The sequence below is a fragment of the Myotis myotis genome, unplaced genomic scaffold, assembly GCF_014108235.1.
Source record: "Myotis myotis isolate mMyoMyo1 unplaced genomic scaffold, mMyoMyo1.p scaffold_m19_p_24, whole genome shotgun sequence".
NCBI lineage: Eukaryota > Metazoa > Chordata > Mammalia > Chiroptera > Vespertilionidae > Myotis > Myotis myotis.
Window position 1 is genome coordinate 4,460,486 of NW_023416329.1, and position 17,627 is coordinate 4,478,112.

At 54.0% G+C, this 17,627-nt stretch overlaps 1 protein-coding gene across 2 annotated transcripts in view; it reads right to left on the reverse strand.

Annotated features, from left to right (window-relative positions):
- VSTM4 (V-set and transmembrane domain containing 4) overlaps window positions 1-16,880 on the reverse strand; it is a 100,104-nt gene extending 83,224 nt beyond the window's left edge. For both annotated transcript variants that reach the window (XM_036356046.1, XM_036356044.1), the window contains exons 1-2: window positions 16,821-16,880; window positions 8,765-9,169 (exon numbers count right to left, since the gene is read on the reverse strand). In XM_036356046.1, coding sequence (XP_036211939.1) covers window positions 8,765-9,169; window positions 16,821-16,875 — 460 coding nt within the window. In that variant the 5' untranslated portion in view covers window positions 16,876-16,880. The remainder of the gene's footprint in view (window positions 1-8,764; window positions 9,170-16,820) is intronic.
- Between the last annotated feature and the right edge of the window lie 747 nt (window positions 16,881-17,627).

Here is a 17,627-nt window from a genome sequence, read left to right on the forward strand (position 1 = left end):
GGACTTCATTCTAAGGACAGGGACATTAGTGAAGATTTACTGACAAGGAATTAGAACCACGTTAGTAACAGTAACGAGGGGCTACAGTGTGGTCCATCCACGTTATGGAACGCTGTTCCACCATGAGCATGATGCCGTGGCAGCACATTTAACAACACAGGAAGACGCGCACACTGTTCAGTCATGTGAGGAAAGCCAGTCCCCAGACGGTATTTATGGAATGAGAGGAATTAGGTTTTTAATTTTTATTTACATAAAAATGTCTGAAAGGATTTACAATGAAATGTTCAGTTTTGCCGGGTGGAGATACTGCACGTCATTTCCGTATTTGTCCATGTTTAATCTAATTCAGCTACATTATTTTTGCAATAGAAAACAGCCAGAATGTGGAAATCAGGGTGAGGAATAAGAGGCAGCTCGCGTCTGGCCCTGCTCTGTGCCAAGGACCAGCCCGTAAGTGCATCAGCATGAGTCAGCCTGGGTCGCAGGCGCGCTGGGCAGAGACGGCGCACGGGCCTGGCTGGGAGCTCACAGGGCCAACCTCAGTGAGGAACACAGCAAGGACAGCCCACGGTCCAGGGCAGGGGCACGGGGGGGGGGGGGGGGGGGGGGAATAGGGTTAGAAAGGATCCCAGGAAAGCTCCCCTGTGGGCGAGTGGCTGGAGAAGCCCATGAAGAGGAGGAGGGCAGAGTGAGCATTTAGGAAGCGCGGGCTCCAGGGCCCAGGGCAAAGGCGCTCAATCCAGAACCGCCTCTGAGCGTCTCTATTTAACATTCTGATTGGACGTCTTAGCCCACAGGACTTTCCATTGTGTTGTTTGTTTCGATCTTGTTTTCCATGTAAGGACCACTGAGGCGCAGATGCAGGAAAACTAGGCCCCTGGCGATGAGCGAGGCGTGGGCCTGGGGAAGGCACCCCAGGAAGCTGGGCGCAGCCCTGTGTCCGCCTGCATCCGGCAGCCTGGCAGGCCTGCACCCACAGCCTGCGGACCCGCAGGCCTAAGCGAGGAATGGCTTTCAGGCCTCCCCTTGGGTTACCTCTCCCTGACCCCTAGCGTAGACCCCGGAAGACGAGGACCGAGGGCCCTTCTAGAAGGGCAGGCATTGCTTCCTAAGGGTTTTAACTTTCTCACCAGAAACCCGCCCAGAGGCTGAGGAACCATGAGGACCCACGGGGAACCTAGAACCGTGGGAACAGGAAGCTCAAAGAGCAGGGCAGACAGGGCGAGGCCCAGCTGCTGGAGAGTTAGAAACACGTGGTCGGGAGAGCGGGGCGGGGCGGGGGCCGGAGGCCCAGACAGAGACCAAGGGAAGAGGAAGAAGAAAGGAGACTGTGAGTGTGGAGAGAGGGGGAGGGGGGAGGGGAGAGGGGAGAGGGGAGAGGGAAGGGGGAGTCCCGGATGGGAGGGGAAGAAGAGTGAGAAGAGAGAGGGCTTTTGGAGAAGGGGAGGAGGACCAGGACAGTGGAGGGGGCGGAGGAAAGGAGAAGGGAATAAAGTGGGAGGAGGAGGAGAGGGGGCAGCTTTTCAACTCCAGGGCATCGCTACAAACTGCCTCCGGTTTGGAGCACGCACCCACAGCTGTTGTGGGAGAACCCACGCCACTCCGAGTAGGTTCAGATGAAGGAGGGAGAGGGCTGCTCTCCCCTCTCCCCAGCTGTTCTGTGGGAACCTGGTTTCTTTTTTCTTTTTTTTTTTTTTTAAATATATATATCTTTATTGATTTCAGAGAGGAAGGGATAGGGAAAGAGAGCCAGAAAAATCAATGATGAGAGAGAATCATTGATTGGCTGCCTCCTGCACGTCCCCCACTGGGGATCGAGCCTGCAACCCGGGCATGTGCCCTTGGCCAGAATCAAACATCAGACCCTTCAGTCCCCAGGCCAACACTCTAGCCACTGAGCCAAACTGGCTAGGGCTTCATTTACTTCTTCATTTTTTTTTTTTTGGAAGGATCTTTTTTTTTTTTTTATTGCTTAAAGTATTACAAAGAGTATTACATGTCTCCTTTTTTTTCCGCCCGCCCTTGACAATCCCCTGGCCTCCCCTACCCCCCAGTGTCTTATGTCCATTGGTTATGCTTATATGCATGCATACAAGTCCTTTGGTTGACCTCTTACCCACCCCCCTCCTCCCCTCCCACCTGAAAGGGCGAGGACTACGCCCTCCACCTTGCCCCAGGGTAAGGGCTATGCCCTCCATCTTAACTTGGCCATGTGCTCAGCAAGCTTCTTCCCGGAAGATAGTCAAGGGAAGTGCACGCCATCACTATGATGAGACACCGACTTGTGCCTGGCCAATCGACAGGGCCCACAGTCCTTTCTCCTCCCCTTACCCCAAACCCCTATAAAACCTCTCTCCACACAGAGTTTTCTCTCTCTTGGCCACTGGAGCTTACCGTTGCATCGGTGAGTGTGGCAGGGGAGCCAAACCTAGGTTTGAAATGAATGACTCTTTGCTTTTGCATCGGACTCGCTGGCTCCCTGTGGGTTCTTGGGAATCATGAAATCTGGGCACAACATTTGGGGGCTCGTCCGGGATTCCCAAGACCATCGAGGGACCCCCGATCCGAAGAGTCTGACTGACCGCGGTATGTGTGTGTTGTTGTATGTTCTGTTCAGTGTGAGCTCGTTTCTGGAACCTGTAATTGCCTGAGGGGTCTAGGCGGACGCGCCGTGAACGACCACAGGCAGGGGAGAGTTGGAAGACGTTTCGCTCCCCAGGAGGGATGGATATGCCCCTCACCCCAGGAGGGATGGATATGCCCCTCACCCCAGGAGGGATGGATATGCCCCTCACCCCAGGAGGGATGGATATGCCCCTCACGAGGGATGGATATGCCCCTCGCGGATTTGAGACGAGGCAGGTCGCTCCTGCCGGTTTGGCGTAAGGCCAACGTCTAGTTGCTTCCATGGAGTTGGAAGCCTGTATTTTCGGGCCCTGTTTAGTGTTCTGTGTTTGTACTGGACGGATGTTATGGGATGGACTCAGACTGCTCCTTTGGGTATTGTGATTGATCATTTCAAGGAGATTGGGGGAAGCTTTAGAGCTCCCTCAGGAGTTGGGAAGTTGTTAGGAATTGAATGGATTGTTTAAAGTCTGAATGAATGTCTGGTGAAAGTGTGGGAGTGTGGAGGGAGGGGGATTGCCCTCCCCCCTCCTTTGTGTGGCCGTCAGGCGGCCGCCTGAGTGAGGGTCTGTGGAAACAGGTCACCCCCTCCCCAAGTAAATGCATCTGGGATTTCTGTGCACGTGTTAGGAGAAAAGCTGGCTTAAAACTAATGTGCGCACCGTCCGTTTTTGGATAGGGTTTTGGGCTAGCGTATTTAATTTGCTACCTAAGATTTTAAAAAGTTCTGCAATATAATGTTGGCCATCTATCTTTTAGGGGTTTTGGTTTGCTCTTCCCTTGTTTATTGTGAGAATGAGGAAATCATCTTTTCTGTCAGAGAACAGTTTAGAGCACCACAATGTTGAGCTGCCTGACTTGGCAGCCGCCATGTTGGCCGCATGGCATGCCGTGCCCCTGGGGGCCGCCATCTTGGAACAGCAGGCCCCTCCCTCTGACTTAGTCAATCACAAAAGGAATGTCTGCTCACTGAGGCAGGATGGGATTTCAGGGGTGGAGTTTTAAGGCGGAGTTTTACTAAGGAAATGCAGATGGGGCAGAAAGTGTGCCTGCCTCCCAGATTTATTTAATACTAAATTAGCAATCATGGTCTTAGTATAATTTTAGTGGTATGATAGACCAATGTTTTGAGCAGTTGGCTTTATAAGGGCCGACAATAGAGCTTGTATTTCTTAAAGGGCTTGTAGATAGAGAATTGAAAAGCTTTTACAAATTCATAAATGCATCCAGGATTTCTGTGCACATGTAAAGGAAAAGGCCAGTTTAAAAACGAGTGCGCATAGTTTTGAGCTGAACTTGACCTTTTGCTGTGTACAGAATAAAAACCCGAGACTGTTTTGGCCTTAGTAGTTATGGGTTTGCTTCTTGAATTCCCCAGCAGGAAAATTGTGACCATTTTGAAATTTAGCAGCTATGCCAGGTTAGCAGTAACCCAATTTCTAAAATAAAGTACAATTATTTCAGGTAGAAACTGTGGTTTAAAAGTTCTAGCTACCTGGAAAGCATGGTCTTGGTATGATGGGAGGAAAAAGAAATGTTAAATGGATGGTAGACCAGTGAGCTGGGACTGGTCACTGATGGTGGATTGTGAAAAGGGCTGGACGTGGCCTAACTTCTCCTTCCTTGGTACCCCTGAAATGTCTGAGGGTACTTCTGGCCTTGGTTTTCCAATGTGTTAAATCTGTCGATTTTGTTGTTTCGCCAAAATCCTCTTGAAGGACATTGAATGGTTCTCTCCTTCCTCTTTAACTTTTGGGGGATTGTGTGAATGGATTACTGATGTAGATTATCAAGAATCTCTAAGGTACTTGTCCTGTATCTGGAGGAATGGCTTCTAGATGGTATTCACCGTCTCTGGGACTTCCGGAGGGAAGTCAAAGCTCGGACTGGCTAAGGGTTCGAATCTGGCCTATCTTTTAAAAAGGTAGAAAAGAAGCATTCCTAAGCAGTTTTCTACTGCCTCTGTTTAGGGACTTGTTCTGTATCTCGACACAACTGAAACTGATTTGTTGGTATTTTGTGGTATAAATGTGGCATGTACCTCGAAGTTCTTAATGGGGAATGTATCTAGTTATCGTGCCTATTTAGTCTTGATTTCCTTGTTCAATATGAGTACCGTTTCTATCTGGATGAGACATAGGTCAAGAATCCTGTCCTGGGATGTGGGAAAGGGAGGCCTCCACATCTGTTCCTGTCAGGCCCCCATCAGGGGACTTGGGTGGTGTTCCTGTTATCTGCTCAAGATCCCAAGACTGTAAAGGTACTTGTTCACTGAAAGGGTGTATGTTTGTATGTCTACTTGGGTATAATTATTTGTTCATGTAAGTGTGGAAGTCTGTGGGAAAAAAAGGCACACGCTTGCCCCAAGAGCGCTTGCTCTCTGTCAGAGGTGGATTAGGCCCGCCTAACTAGTAAACATCTCTGTCTGTTTGTTTGCTGGGAACTTTGATTTGCTATGTGATATTCAGTGCTGGGTTGGGATTTTGGAATTCTGGGGTAGATTTAAAAGGTATTTGTGGCTTTTCTAGTCTGATTGGGACATTTAAGGGTGGGGCTCACAGTTCCTCAGGGCAGAGATTCCATGGGCCCTTCCCCCTGCCTGTGCTGAATTAAATAATACAGGCCAGTGTCATTTAGCTTGCTGGTTAAAGGAAAACAATGGGCCTTAGAATCTGTAAAGGTGGGCAGGAATGAAGCTGGTCAAATGTACTGCAAGGGTTTGGTACCTGTTGCTGCTAGCAAAGGAGGGGCTGATACCCACTTCTAACGCACTCCCTTGAAAGAGGCCTGGTTGCTGCTCTGCCACAAAGGGAACTGATAGAAAGGCCAAAAAAAAAAGCAGAGCGCTGTAGCTGATAAACAGGGTTACCTAGAAGCCATCAGGACTTTGACTCGGAGACTGGCGAGGACTGGGTGGCTTTTCTTTAACAATCTCTGTCCTTGAGAGGGCTCCAGAGGGTGCACGAGGACATTTGGCCGCGCCTCCGCGACCAGCCCAACCCCAACTCCTCATCAGCACAGACCAGGAGATTGGGTCCACGTCAGAAGGCACTACCAGGAGATCCTAGAGCCACGTTGGAAGGGTCCCTACACTGTGGTGCTGACGACCCCCACCGCTCTCAAGGTAGACGGCGTCGCGACCTGGGTCCATCCGGAAAGACTTCATCACCAAATGGAGCATCGATCGAGATCAACGCAACCTGCTCAAGCTCAAGCTACGGCGTGCTCGACCTGCCTGATGCCGGTAACATGACTTGGGATCACTCCTGTCACCAGGAGCCCCCACAATACTGTGTAATAATGCCTGCATCTTCATGGACATGGATCCAAAGAGACAAGGACAATTTATAGGATCACATGTTTAGTAGCAGAAGATTTGGCTGCCTGAAGCGGCCATGATGCCAATATTATGTTTCATTGTATTGATATGTTATATTAACCTTTGATTCTTTTGCAGGTTTGAATGTATGTTGGCTGTCCTGGAATGGAGCTGTGTGGGGTGACCCCCAAAAGTAAAGGGTGCCTAGCTGCCAAGAGGGCAGGTGCCCAGCTGGGCAGGGAAGGGTGCCCATCAGGTTTTGGTCTCTGTTGAGAGACAGCTAACAGTTGGCAGCCTGTAATACTGTCTTGCAGGCCTGAGTCACCATGCCCATGTCGGGTAGTAAAGCTGGAAAAAGTCTGTTTAGAATAGAAGGTCTGAGGCATGGTTATGCATAGAAAGAAGGTTTTATGCCAACAGTTACTGTTTTGTTTTAAATCCATGAAAAGGAATTAGCAAGGAAAGTCAGAAAATCTTAGAGTAGATCAGTATGTTTTTCTCCTTATGTAATTCCTCCAAAATCTGGCAATGCTAAATAAGTACGTTTCTTTGCATAGATCCAATGAGACTGATTCCTAATAGTGGTTTTATTAACGGAAAACTTTGACTGGAGTATCATGTTTTAAAGAGCCCTGTCTAAAGACTTGAAGCCACTAAGAACGCCACGAAGAAAGCCTGGTATCCTGCTTGGGAGCCCTGAAGATGGCTGGCGCTGGAGCATCAGGCCCATGCCCTACCATCACTGGCGGTTGGTAAGAGTAGAAGGAGAGCAGTAAAGATGCCTCTGCATCCCTGCGGAACCCCTACACACTCTGGGCCGCAACAAGTAGGAGGGCTACTGAGATGGGCCTTAAAGCCTGGAGTGTGGGCTCAGGTGGAGTTGCTACAGGTGAGGGATTCACCTAACTCAGCAGATACTGCAGGCAGGCCTGATGGCAGCTGGATGGCTTGGCTTCCTGACCCTATGGGGCACATTAAGGTTCAACCATGAAATTCCAGCAAAGGTAGTCAGTTACCATTCTTGTTGTGTTTATGCAAACATCAGGAAACTTGATTTGGTTTTTTGATAGCCATGGAGGAATTTTAAGAAGAAAAATCCTGTTTCAATAGAAGTTGTTCTTTCCCTTCCACCGGGCCATTTGTTAAGCTTATAGGGATAGTTCAGTTGATAGTTCTGTGTGCCCAGTATGGGCCTCTAGCAACAGTGGAATAGAAATGCAGTCCGTCTCATGATTGAGCCGGAAGTTCCAAGACAAGGGGGGAATGAAAGGGCGAGGACTACGCCCTCCACCTTGCCCCAGGGTAAGGGCTATGCCCTCCATCTTAACTTGGCCATGTGCTCAGCAAGCTTCTTCCCGGAAGATAGTCAAGGGAAGTGCACGCCATCACTATGATGAGACACCGACTTGTGCCTGGCCAATCGACAGGGCCCACAGTCCTTTCTCCTCCCCTTACCCCAAACCCCTATAAAACCTCTCTCCACACAGAGTTTTCTCTCTCTCGGCCACTGGAGCTTACCGTTGCATCGGTGAGTGTGGCAGGGGAGCCAAACCTAGGTTTGAAATGAATGACTCTTTGCTTTTGCATCGGACTCGCTGGCTCCCTGTGGGTTCTTGGGAATCATGAAATCTGGGCACAACACCACCCTCCCTGGCCTTCCTGCTGTAGTTTGACAGTCTGGGGAACCTGGTTTCTACTCTGACTGGCAGAGCCCTCGCTGCGAGAGACGGATGCGGCCCAGAATGCACTGTGACCCCAAACTGAACACACAGACTCGCTTCCCAGCCAAGCAGTCAGACTGGGTTCCCTCAGCCTTCGGTCATCTGAGGTATTTTTCTGCTTTCCGTGCCAAAGTATATATTTATACTAAGATCATTTATTCTCTTGAATTAATTTGCTTAAAAAGAAAAAGTGCTCAACATTTTAGATAATATATCCTTCTGTGCCTAAGAACAGTACAATAAGCAAAGTTTCAGGACTAAGTTGGGCTGCTCAAAGGCTCTCCAGGTAAACTATTCTCATTAACCTATCCCTTGTTCGTGCACTACAAACACCTTTCACACTGTGCTTTATCCCTTGAAAAAAAGCTCATCAAAACATCACTAATGCCTCTGATACACTATTGCATGTATACAATAAAGTCCGATTCTTTCTCGTATTTGGGACTACGCGCTTTACGGAGAACAAACTCAAAGCAACCCAAGTCTATTAAAACGGTGGTGGATGCCTCGTTGAATAGAACATGTGTGATAAAACATGACAGCCCTCCAATATGGCACTTGGTAGCGAAAACGTTCCGGAATGTGGCCACACCTCCCGTCCGTCTCCGGAGGGGAGGGCTACGCTGTCCTTTGCCCACCGTCCGTGACTTTCTCAGCAGCCCTGCAGCCTGAGCTTGGAGCGGTTCCTTTGGGGAACTGATCAGAGCCACCAGGCTCCCTGCCCCGAGGCCTGAACTGACCGGGGACCTCCCACTACTGCCCCCCCCCGCGAAGCCTGGCCCACGGCCAAAGCAGCCACGCCGCCAGGCCTGAGCGCAGGCCAGGCGTCCACCAGCCCCATCCTTCAAACGGGAAGGAGGCTGTGCTCAGAGGGCGGCTGGGCTGCACGGGGCCGGGCTCTGGCTCCTTCCTATCGTTGCTTCCATGTCTGCATATAGCTCAGCCCCGCATCCACAGCGAGACCTGCCTCACCCCGTCTGGCTCCTGTGGCGAGGCCCTGAGGCTGAGATGGGCCAGCAGAGTCCCGGAGGCCCTGCCTGGCCCTGAGAGGACCGCGGACCTGTTCCCGGGCCTCTCCAGGAGGCGGACTGCTTACCTCTCAGTTCTGTCTCTGCGGAGCTGTTGGACAAGATCGTCCACCTTTTCCTTTGCTGGATGATTTCCTGGACTTTGCAGACATAGTGCCCTTGATCCACTGACCGCAGGGTCAGAACAGAGAGCGAGTAATTGTGGAGCCTCCCTTGCCTCTGCTCCCGGAGGCGCAGCCGCTGCTGGTAGGAGCTGTTGTGGAACTTCCCGTAGTACTTCACCGCCCCATGCTTGCTCCTCCTCACCATCAAGGACACCTTGGAGTTGGGGCGCCCAAAAAACCAGCGCACGGCCAGCAAGCTGTTCCCCCACCTCTTCTGGGAGACGCGGCAGAGGAGAGTGGCGTTGTCCCCCTCCAGGAAGTCAGCCACGGGCCCCGGGGACACGGTCACATTGAGGGCCCCACAGAGGTCTGCAGAGAAAAAGGAAGGAGGACGGTGAGGAAGGCCCTGGCCTCCACGGGGACACAGCGCCCTTCGCTCCGGGCGGGAGCTGCAGGAGTGGCTGCCCACCCTCCCTGCTCCCTCGGCCTCAGGGGCGGGGCTCCTTTGGGGAGCCTCTGTGGGAGCCCATGTATTTTTCATTTTATTTAATTAGTTGCTGATGTGTAACATTTAGAATTTTTCACATAAAATTTGGATTTTTTGAATCTCTTAAAAATGTCCAGCGGCCTCCCCAAGCTGCTTGGACCCATCACTGCTGGCCTGGGCGGGCGCTGCTGCGGGCTGGGAGCTGCCTCCCGGGGCACCGTCCCTGGTTCAGCCACTCCCTGGTTCAGCAGTGTTAGACCCGCGCCCGCAGCTATAGCCGCCGGCTTCTCCGTTTCCGGCTCTAAGTCTCTTGGACTCAACTCAGAGCCAAAGTGTAGGAAAAAGACCGAACCAGGAACAGGGGGTGAGAGAAACTCCCAATCCCCCCAAAAAACGCTCGCTCCAGACTCAGGCCCCGCCTCCTTGGTGTCTTTGGCTCCTGCTTAGACCCCCAGGAGCGGCCTTTCCGGATTGTGCAGGGCGACCACTGGGCTGCCCGGGAGCCACGGGCGGCGCCGCCTCTGCAGCAGAACCAGGAGACACAGGAGGCCCAGCACCTCCCGCTGCCAGCAGGGCTGCTTCTCACAGGAGCCACTCCTCGCCCCGCACAGCCCAGCGCACAGCTCGGGTCTCCCATTCCCTGCCCACCCCCCAGGACGAGCAGGCACACCAGGCCTCCCACACCACAGCGGCCCCAGGTGCCATCTGGTCACCGGAGGTCAGAGGCAGCAGAAGCTCTGGCCCCTGTCAGTGCTGCACATGGGCAAGGAGGAGGGAGGACACGATCGGAGACCTCTCACTGCGCAGGGGCTGGGAGCCGGAGGGGGGGTGGTGGGTGGCACGAGAGGCGGCGGGCGGGGCGGCATAAAAACATTCTTCATTGTGTAAACCAGTCAATCAGTTCACCCTCTTGTATGGTTTCTACTATCGAGTTAACAAAGTGAACACCCTGAGAGCCATGACCTGAAGGTCAATGCGCTTTAATTTTCTCTCTCACCTCTTAGAAGCCAGACCCACCCGGACACTCGGGGACGCCTAGCGTAATCACAGCACAGCGTGCCTTTGCCATATAAGCAACATGCACAGGCTCAGGGGTCGGGTCACACATCGCAGGGGTCGCCATTCAGCCTGCCACACCACGACAGTCTCTTTTACCTTAAAAACAGATGGAAGTACATTCAAAAGAAAAAGGTTGATGCTGGCTGGACTCGAAGTCGCTGTGGACAAGAACGAGGTCCCCTGTGCCTGCAGCGCAGGGACACAGCAGCCAGGGAGCTGCGGGATGCGGGGCACAGGCGCAGGAAGGCGGACACAGCCGGCCAGGGAGCTGCGGGATGCAGGGCACAGGCGCAGGAAGGCAGGCTCCTGGGACGGACGATCTCTAACAGTCAGTGTCCACAGGAGTCACCGCGCAGGACCGGGAGGAGCTGCCCACGTCTCCCCTGCAGCTCCCCCACCCGCCTGCACCGGCCCGTGCGCCCAATTACACTGGTCCCGGCACATTTCCCCTGCTGCAGAGGCCCTGCTAAAGGGCCGTATGGTGGGAGTTCCCATGGAGCACACACAGCCAGACCACTTGACTGACCCACTCCATGGGGGCCAGGCAGAGAGCCGGGGGGTCGACCCACTCCTCGGGGACAGGGTCTCCCAGTTAGAGAGCCGGGGGGCCGACCCACTCCTCAGGGACAGGGTCTCCCAGTTAGAGAGCCGGGGGGCCGACCCACTCCTCGGGGACAGGGTCTCCCAGGCAGAGAGCCGGGGGGCCGACCCACTCCTCGGGGACAGGGTCTCCCAGGCAGAGAGCAGGGGGGGTCTGACCCACTCCATGGGGACGGAGTCTCCCAGGTAGAGAGCAGGGGGGCCAACCCACTCCTTGGGGACAGGGTCTCCCAGGCAGAGAGTAGGGGGCTGACCCACTCCATGGGGAAGGAGTCTCCCAGGCAGAGAGCAGCAGGGTGCAGCAGCTGGCTTCCAGAACTGAGTGCAACTCCACCCGCCCCAGGGCTGCCTCCCCACTGGAGGCTAGGAGAGCGGGAAGGCAGGAAATTGAAACAATATGGGTGGGATGAGAGCAAGGCTGGCCCCCACACCCCAGCCTCCTCCTATTAACACTGCATGAAGGAGGGATTATTTATAGTGAAGAAACCAGGAGAATGTGCCAAGTGCTCCGTCCCCACAGGAGGCCAGATTCCATCCTGGAGGCAAACTAGTAACCCTTCTACTCCTGCGGCTCAGGCCAGGGGCCAGCAGCTCTCAGGAGAGGCAACAGATGAGCCCTCTTCCCAAGATGAGCCTCCTGTCCCCTTCCCCATCGCCTCGGCCTTCCTTCACCCCCCTGTTCTCACACACACACACACACACACACACACACACACACACACGGCTCCACATGACCCGCCCACTGAAGTGCAAAGATCCCTCTTCTGAGCTGAATGGGTCCCCTCCAAATTCCCATCCTGAACCCCAGCTCCCAGGACCTCAGGGTGTGGCTGTCTGTGGAGACAGGGCCTTTAAAGAGGGACTGAGGGAAATGAGGCCATGAGGGTGGACTTTAACCCAACATGACCAGTGTCCTCACAGGAAGAGGACACCAGGACACAGACACACGGAGGGCAGATCAGCAGATCATGTGAAAAGAGAGAGAGCGCGCCATACACAAGCCAGGGGGCGGGCCTCTGAAGAAACCAGCACTGCAGCAACTCGCCCTCGCCCTCAGCATCCGGCCTCCAGGCCTGCAAACCCATTCTTCGGGGAGCCTTCAGTCCAGTGGGGAAGGCAGCTGGTCATCAGGAAAAAGACACAGGACTATGGAGCGACACACAGTATCACACGCTGCAGAGAAAATATGACGGGCTCCCACAAATCAGGGCAGGGTCCTGATCTAGTTCACGGGTCAGGGAGGGAATCCAGGGGAGGTGTTCATAGCTGAAGGATGAGCTGTACTTAATGACATAAAATTCAGGGCAGCAGAAGAAATGGCCTTCCGGGAGAGGGTCCCACCTGTGCAAAGGCCCTGAGGCAGGGGCACCAGATGCAAGGGGAAACGGAGAGATCAGCCCCCTACAAAGCCACCTCGGTCTGCAGATGGGTTTCAGGAAAGGGCTTCCCATGGCACTCAGGGCTCCAAGACCAGCTCTTAAAGGAGGAATAGGACAGTGTGGACAGGAAAGAGACTGGCCCCAAACAAGGGGCAGGATACTGCTGTCGGCAACCTCATTCCTTCGGTGAGAACAGGCTCCGTGCTTGGGAGCCTGGGTGCCCCATGTGAGCTGGGCATCGGGCTGCTCATGGACCCAAGCCTCCCTAGTGGCTGGGGAGCTGGGCGGAGAGCCAGGGGTTGGCATTCAACAAAGCCAAGTTGGAAACCTGGTTCTATTTGGAGTTAAGGCCCTCAGGCCCTCAGTTTCTTCATCTGAAAAATGGGAAGATAATTCCAATGGGAGGATCACTATAAAATACCCATAATAGTTTCTGTGCCCTGAGGACTGGGCAGGTGGGGACATAATAAGTGACACGCACTGAGTAGGGAGGCTTCCTGGGAATGTGCCCTGCAGTCACACAGAGCCCTGTGCTGGGAGGGACCCCACGCGGGTTAATCTCTCCTGTCATTCTTTGGAAGTTCTAACAATTTTTGAGTAAGGGGCCCCACATTTTCATTTTGCACTGGATCCCACAAATTAGATATCTGGTTTTCACGTGAGCAAGAGATCTAATTCCTGTGGATGAGACGGATGGGAGCTAAGCCTCTTGTTCCCATTGGATAATGTTTTCTAATGGCTCAGAAAACAGCCTCAAAGGACATCAGTGTAGTCACAGTACCCACCCTACGCAGCCAGCACGCACCCTCTCCTCGCCAGGGGCGGATGGCAGCGTCCAGAGCCAGGGAGTGCGGGACCTGTGATGGAAATAAGGCGCCGACCTTGACTGGGCGGCAGAGGTGGACACAGCCTGAGTCCTCTCCCCCGACCTGGCCAGGGATGTGCTGGTGGCTCTGTGCCCCACACTTCTTTTCCGTCCTGAGGAGCCGGCCCCATTCACTTCAGGGAGCCAGGAGGCCCTATGTCTCTAAGGAATGCAAATGGTGTGTACCACTCAGCAGCCAACATCTCATTCTTGCTGAACAGTTAGTCTGTATTCATAACAAACAAATCTCTGCAGATGCAACTGTATCATTTAAAAGCCCACGGCACCAGGAGCCAGCGCTCCTCAGCCCAGCACAGACACAGCCGGCATCCAGGACAAGCACACGGCGTGGCCAGGGATGAAGGCTGACATTTGCTGCGTGTGAACCCATGCCCAGTTCTGTTCTAAGCACTTTAGATGTATTTTCCCAATTTACCCTCATGCTATGTTCATCCCCAGTTTACAGACAAGAGGGCTGAGGCCCAGAGGCTAGGCCACTTGCTGAAACTCACACCGCAGGTGGGGGAGCTGGAACTCCAACCAGATGGCTTCAGAGCCAACTCTCGGCCACCCCCGTACTACGGCGTGGTGTCTACTAACACTCCCCTTGGTTAGTTTTCTGTAAAATGAGAGGTGGGGCCAGGTGACTGCTAAGGTCCTGCCCTGTCCCAAAATACAGAGAAGTTCAAGGGTGAAGAGTACCTGTAAAGTGGCTCCTCGGGGAAGGTGACAAGGAGTCCTGGGTGAAACACTGAAGAGCGGGCAGCACATGACGAAGGCCGCACAAGCAGGCGCTGTCGCCATTACCTGAGGGACGGCCTCAGCACAGCCCGCGGACTCTGAAAAACCCTGAATCCAGGAGGCCTCCTGGAGCATGAGGTGTCCTCCACCTCGAAGGGCCTTTCTCTGGGGCCTCTCTCTGATGGCACCTAAGCTTAGGAAGGTGGTCGGGGAGCCCTGGGGACACAGAGCCCTGTGCCCTCTTGCCTCCCGCTGGCTGCTGGGTACTCCAGAGGCCACCTGAGCTGGCCTGGCCCAACCACCCAGGGAAGCCTGTAGCCTCTGTCAGCCAAGACAGTGACAACCCTGGAAGGAGCATTTCCCGAATGTGGGTTTCAGGTTCACCGGGAACCCCATTGCTCTGGTAGCCTGGGGACAAGGGTGAGTTTCTTCCCACCACCATGACCCAAGAAGCTCCCAGATCCTGATGGGTGCTAGCTAAAAGGCCCACTCCCCACGTGGTAGCTGGGTCACCCTTGGAAAATACTTAACTCTGAGCATCAGCCTTCTTATTTACAGAACTAGTGGCCCGGTGCACAAATTCATGCACACTGAAAGGAAATTAGAAGAAATATTTTAATATCGCTATTCGCCCTTTCTCTATAATAGGAGTGTCGACCAAATTCATGATCGACAATGACAGATGGAAACACATATGTGCGACTGGCGCCAGTGAGAGTTTTATATGTATCGCACATGTGCTAGTCAACTTAGCCGTTTGTATATATAGAATAAACTTGCTTAATTAGACCTGCTTTCTGATGTAGCTAAACTTTTTCCAGCCCAGTGAAGCAACACCTACTTCTCTTTCAGGTAATTGTCAGCAACACAGCAGTAAATATCAACATGAAGCAGATTATTACTGTAGATCACGCAGGGAGGACAAAGGGTAAAATATTTAACAGCTTCAGTGTTTGACTATATTCTGTGCAGTGAGAAAACCTGAAATAATTTTAAAGGTCCACCATTTCTTACTTCTTTTCTGTCAGGTCAAGTTTCTAGGCTTTCTAAATCTTCATTTTCCGGCTAATGAAAAGAAAATAGGATTCCACTGAGTCTCCTATCTACCTACTCCAGGACTCCTGTGAGGATCAAATGAGATGAGGCACAGGAAAATGCTTCACAGACATTTGCTTAAAGTGTAAAATGTTTGCAATTGGCTATAAAGTAAGTCGTGTTCCTGGGCTGAAGAAACTCCAAAGAGGCTAGTCCAGGGATGGGCAAACTTTTTGACTCGAGGGCCACAATGGGTTCTTAAACTGGACTGGAGGGCCAGAACAAAAGCATGGATGGAGTGTTTGTGTGAACTAATATAAATTCAAAGTAAACATCATTACATAAAAGGGTACGGTCTTTTTTATTTTTAGTTTTATTCATTTCAAACGGGCCGGATGCAGCCCGCGGGCCGTAGTTTGCCCACGGCTGGGCTAGTTGCTAGGGAGAGGAAGCCGGGCGTTGCTATGTGGTGTCATTACCCAGGCACCATTTCTGGGCCGGGCTGGGCTGAGGGCCGCACTTTGCGCCATGGGTGATGTTTTGAAAAGAGAGAGAGCACGCCATACACACTGGCAGCATCGGCTGCGATTTGGTGGGGTGTCGCTCTGGGGTGGTGGCGGGGCCTGTGTCCCACTTGGGGGACGCCGAGTGTTGCTTTGTGGGCGCCGTTTCTCTGTAAATGGCCAGTGTGCGTCATGGCAGCTGGTGGTCAGTGCACGGCACAGCGGCCGGTTGGCCGGTCAGACACTTAGCATATTAGCCTTTTATATATATATATATATAGACAAGTGCTGGTGCCTGGCACTGTCTGGCGGGTAGCTTTGCCTGGGCATGACTTTGTCAGGAAGGATGTCTGGTCTAATTAGCATATTACCCTTTTATTAGTATAGATAATGGCAACTCAGCTTAGCCAGTATGAGCAGAGTCTAGAGCCAGGCTTCCTAGGAGCAGATCCCAGCCCCCCCACTCACAAGCCTTGTGGCTTAAGGCCAGTCAATGCATAGGCCTGAGCCTCAGTTTCCCCACCTGCAGATTGGGAACAATACCAGCACCTCCCTCAGAAGTCACTGGCAAGTGAGACGGGTAATGTTTGCACCTGGGATGTAAGTCCTGCTCCTGTCCTTGTTACTGGGAAGTGCTGTGAGACTGGGGACTGTGCGGCCACACTTGGCACCCAGTAGGTCCCAGAAGACCTGACTGCCAGGGGGTACCGATGTCACCATGTCACCACCGTTCTAGGCAGCACGGCCCTTCAGCCCCAGGCAGGCAGAGCCCTGAGGAACAGAGAGAAACTTCCTCAGCAACTGAGAAGTGAGGGCAGAAACCGCACAACACACGCCAGCAGCGTGGGCAGAGGCTGCCCTGGGCAGGGTGCCTTGTACAGGGGCCCCCTTCATCCAGCAGTGGGTACCTTCCCCCACCAGGCCTGGTCATGGCAAGCCACCCAGGGACTGTCCCCAGCCCCAGCCGGGGACACCCAGCACCTCCGGCCTGGGCCGCTCAGAGAGAGTTCAAGAAGTTCTGCCCCATCTAACCGGACAAAGGTTGTGCGTCCTGACTTTTTGGAGAGAAAGAAAACAAACCAACCAGGGCTCGCGCCTTGTGGCTGGAATCTCCCCCTGAGAGCTGGTCCCTTCCGGCTGCGCCAAGCCTCCCAGCGGAGCTGGGGTCCGGCGTGAGGGGAGGGGTGGGGGCGCCCTGCGAACGGCGCGGGGACAGCGCCATCCGGCCGCCGGCGCACGGGATGGGGAGTCCGAAGGCGCAGCGCCTCCTCCCAGGCCCGAGCCCGAACCCGGAGCCGCGCCGCCCCAACGCGGGGTCCCCGAACCGCCCGCCCGCCTGCCCCGCGCTTACCCGGGGCCGGAGCCCGCGCCAGCAAGGCGGCCGCCGCCAGCGCCAGCAGCCGCATCTCCCCGCCGCCGCCCGCGCTGTGACGCCGAGCCGCCTCCCCGCCCGCCTCGCCGCCCTGCCCGCCCTGCGCCCGCCCCCCGGCCCAGCCCCCGGCCCGGCCCAGCCCCGCCCGCCCATGGGCGGCCCGCCCGCTTGGCGGCTGCGGGTGTCTGGGGGCCCCCCTGCGCAAGGAGCGCCCCCATGATCATTAGCTCATGATCAGTGCAGGTCTCATTTTTGCCATTTCACAGATGAGAAAACTGAGGCTCTGAGAGCTGATGCTGGACACAGGAAGTTCGTAGCTGTATGTTAGCATCACAGACACCTTTATTGCTAAGGGAGGGCATCTTTGAGCCTGCAGGGAGGTGGGGGTGGGGTGGGGGAAAGTGCCAAATGCAATGGCTGCCCCTATCTGAGGCTAATGAGCTGCCCAGGGGACCCGGGCCATCTGCATGCCAAGGGGCTGCCGGGGAGAAGCCCTCTTCTGCCGTCCTGAACTGGGTGTGGGGTGTCAGGGGTGGGGACTCCTGCAAAATGAGAGTGTCCATATGGACAAGTTCAGAGGGTGGACACTCTCAGAAATAATGGCCGCTTAGGGTGCCTTCAGCCACAGCCTGGGTGTGGTACGTGGCACCATGCCACTGAATCCTGACACTGAGATACCCTGGGACAGCGCTTTAATCCCCATATGCCTCAGTTTCCCCCATCTGTACCGTGGGAAAACGGACATGTTTCTCACAGCTGTTTAAGATCAAGTGAGAGTTCCAGTGA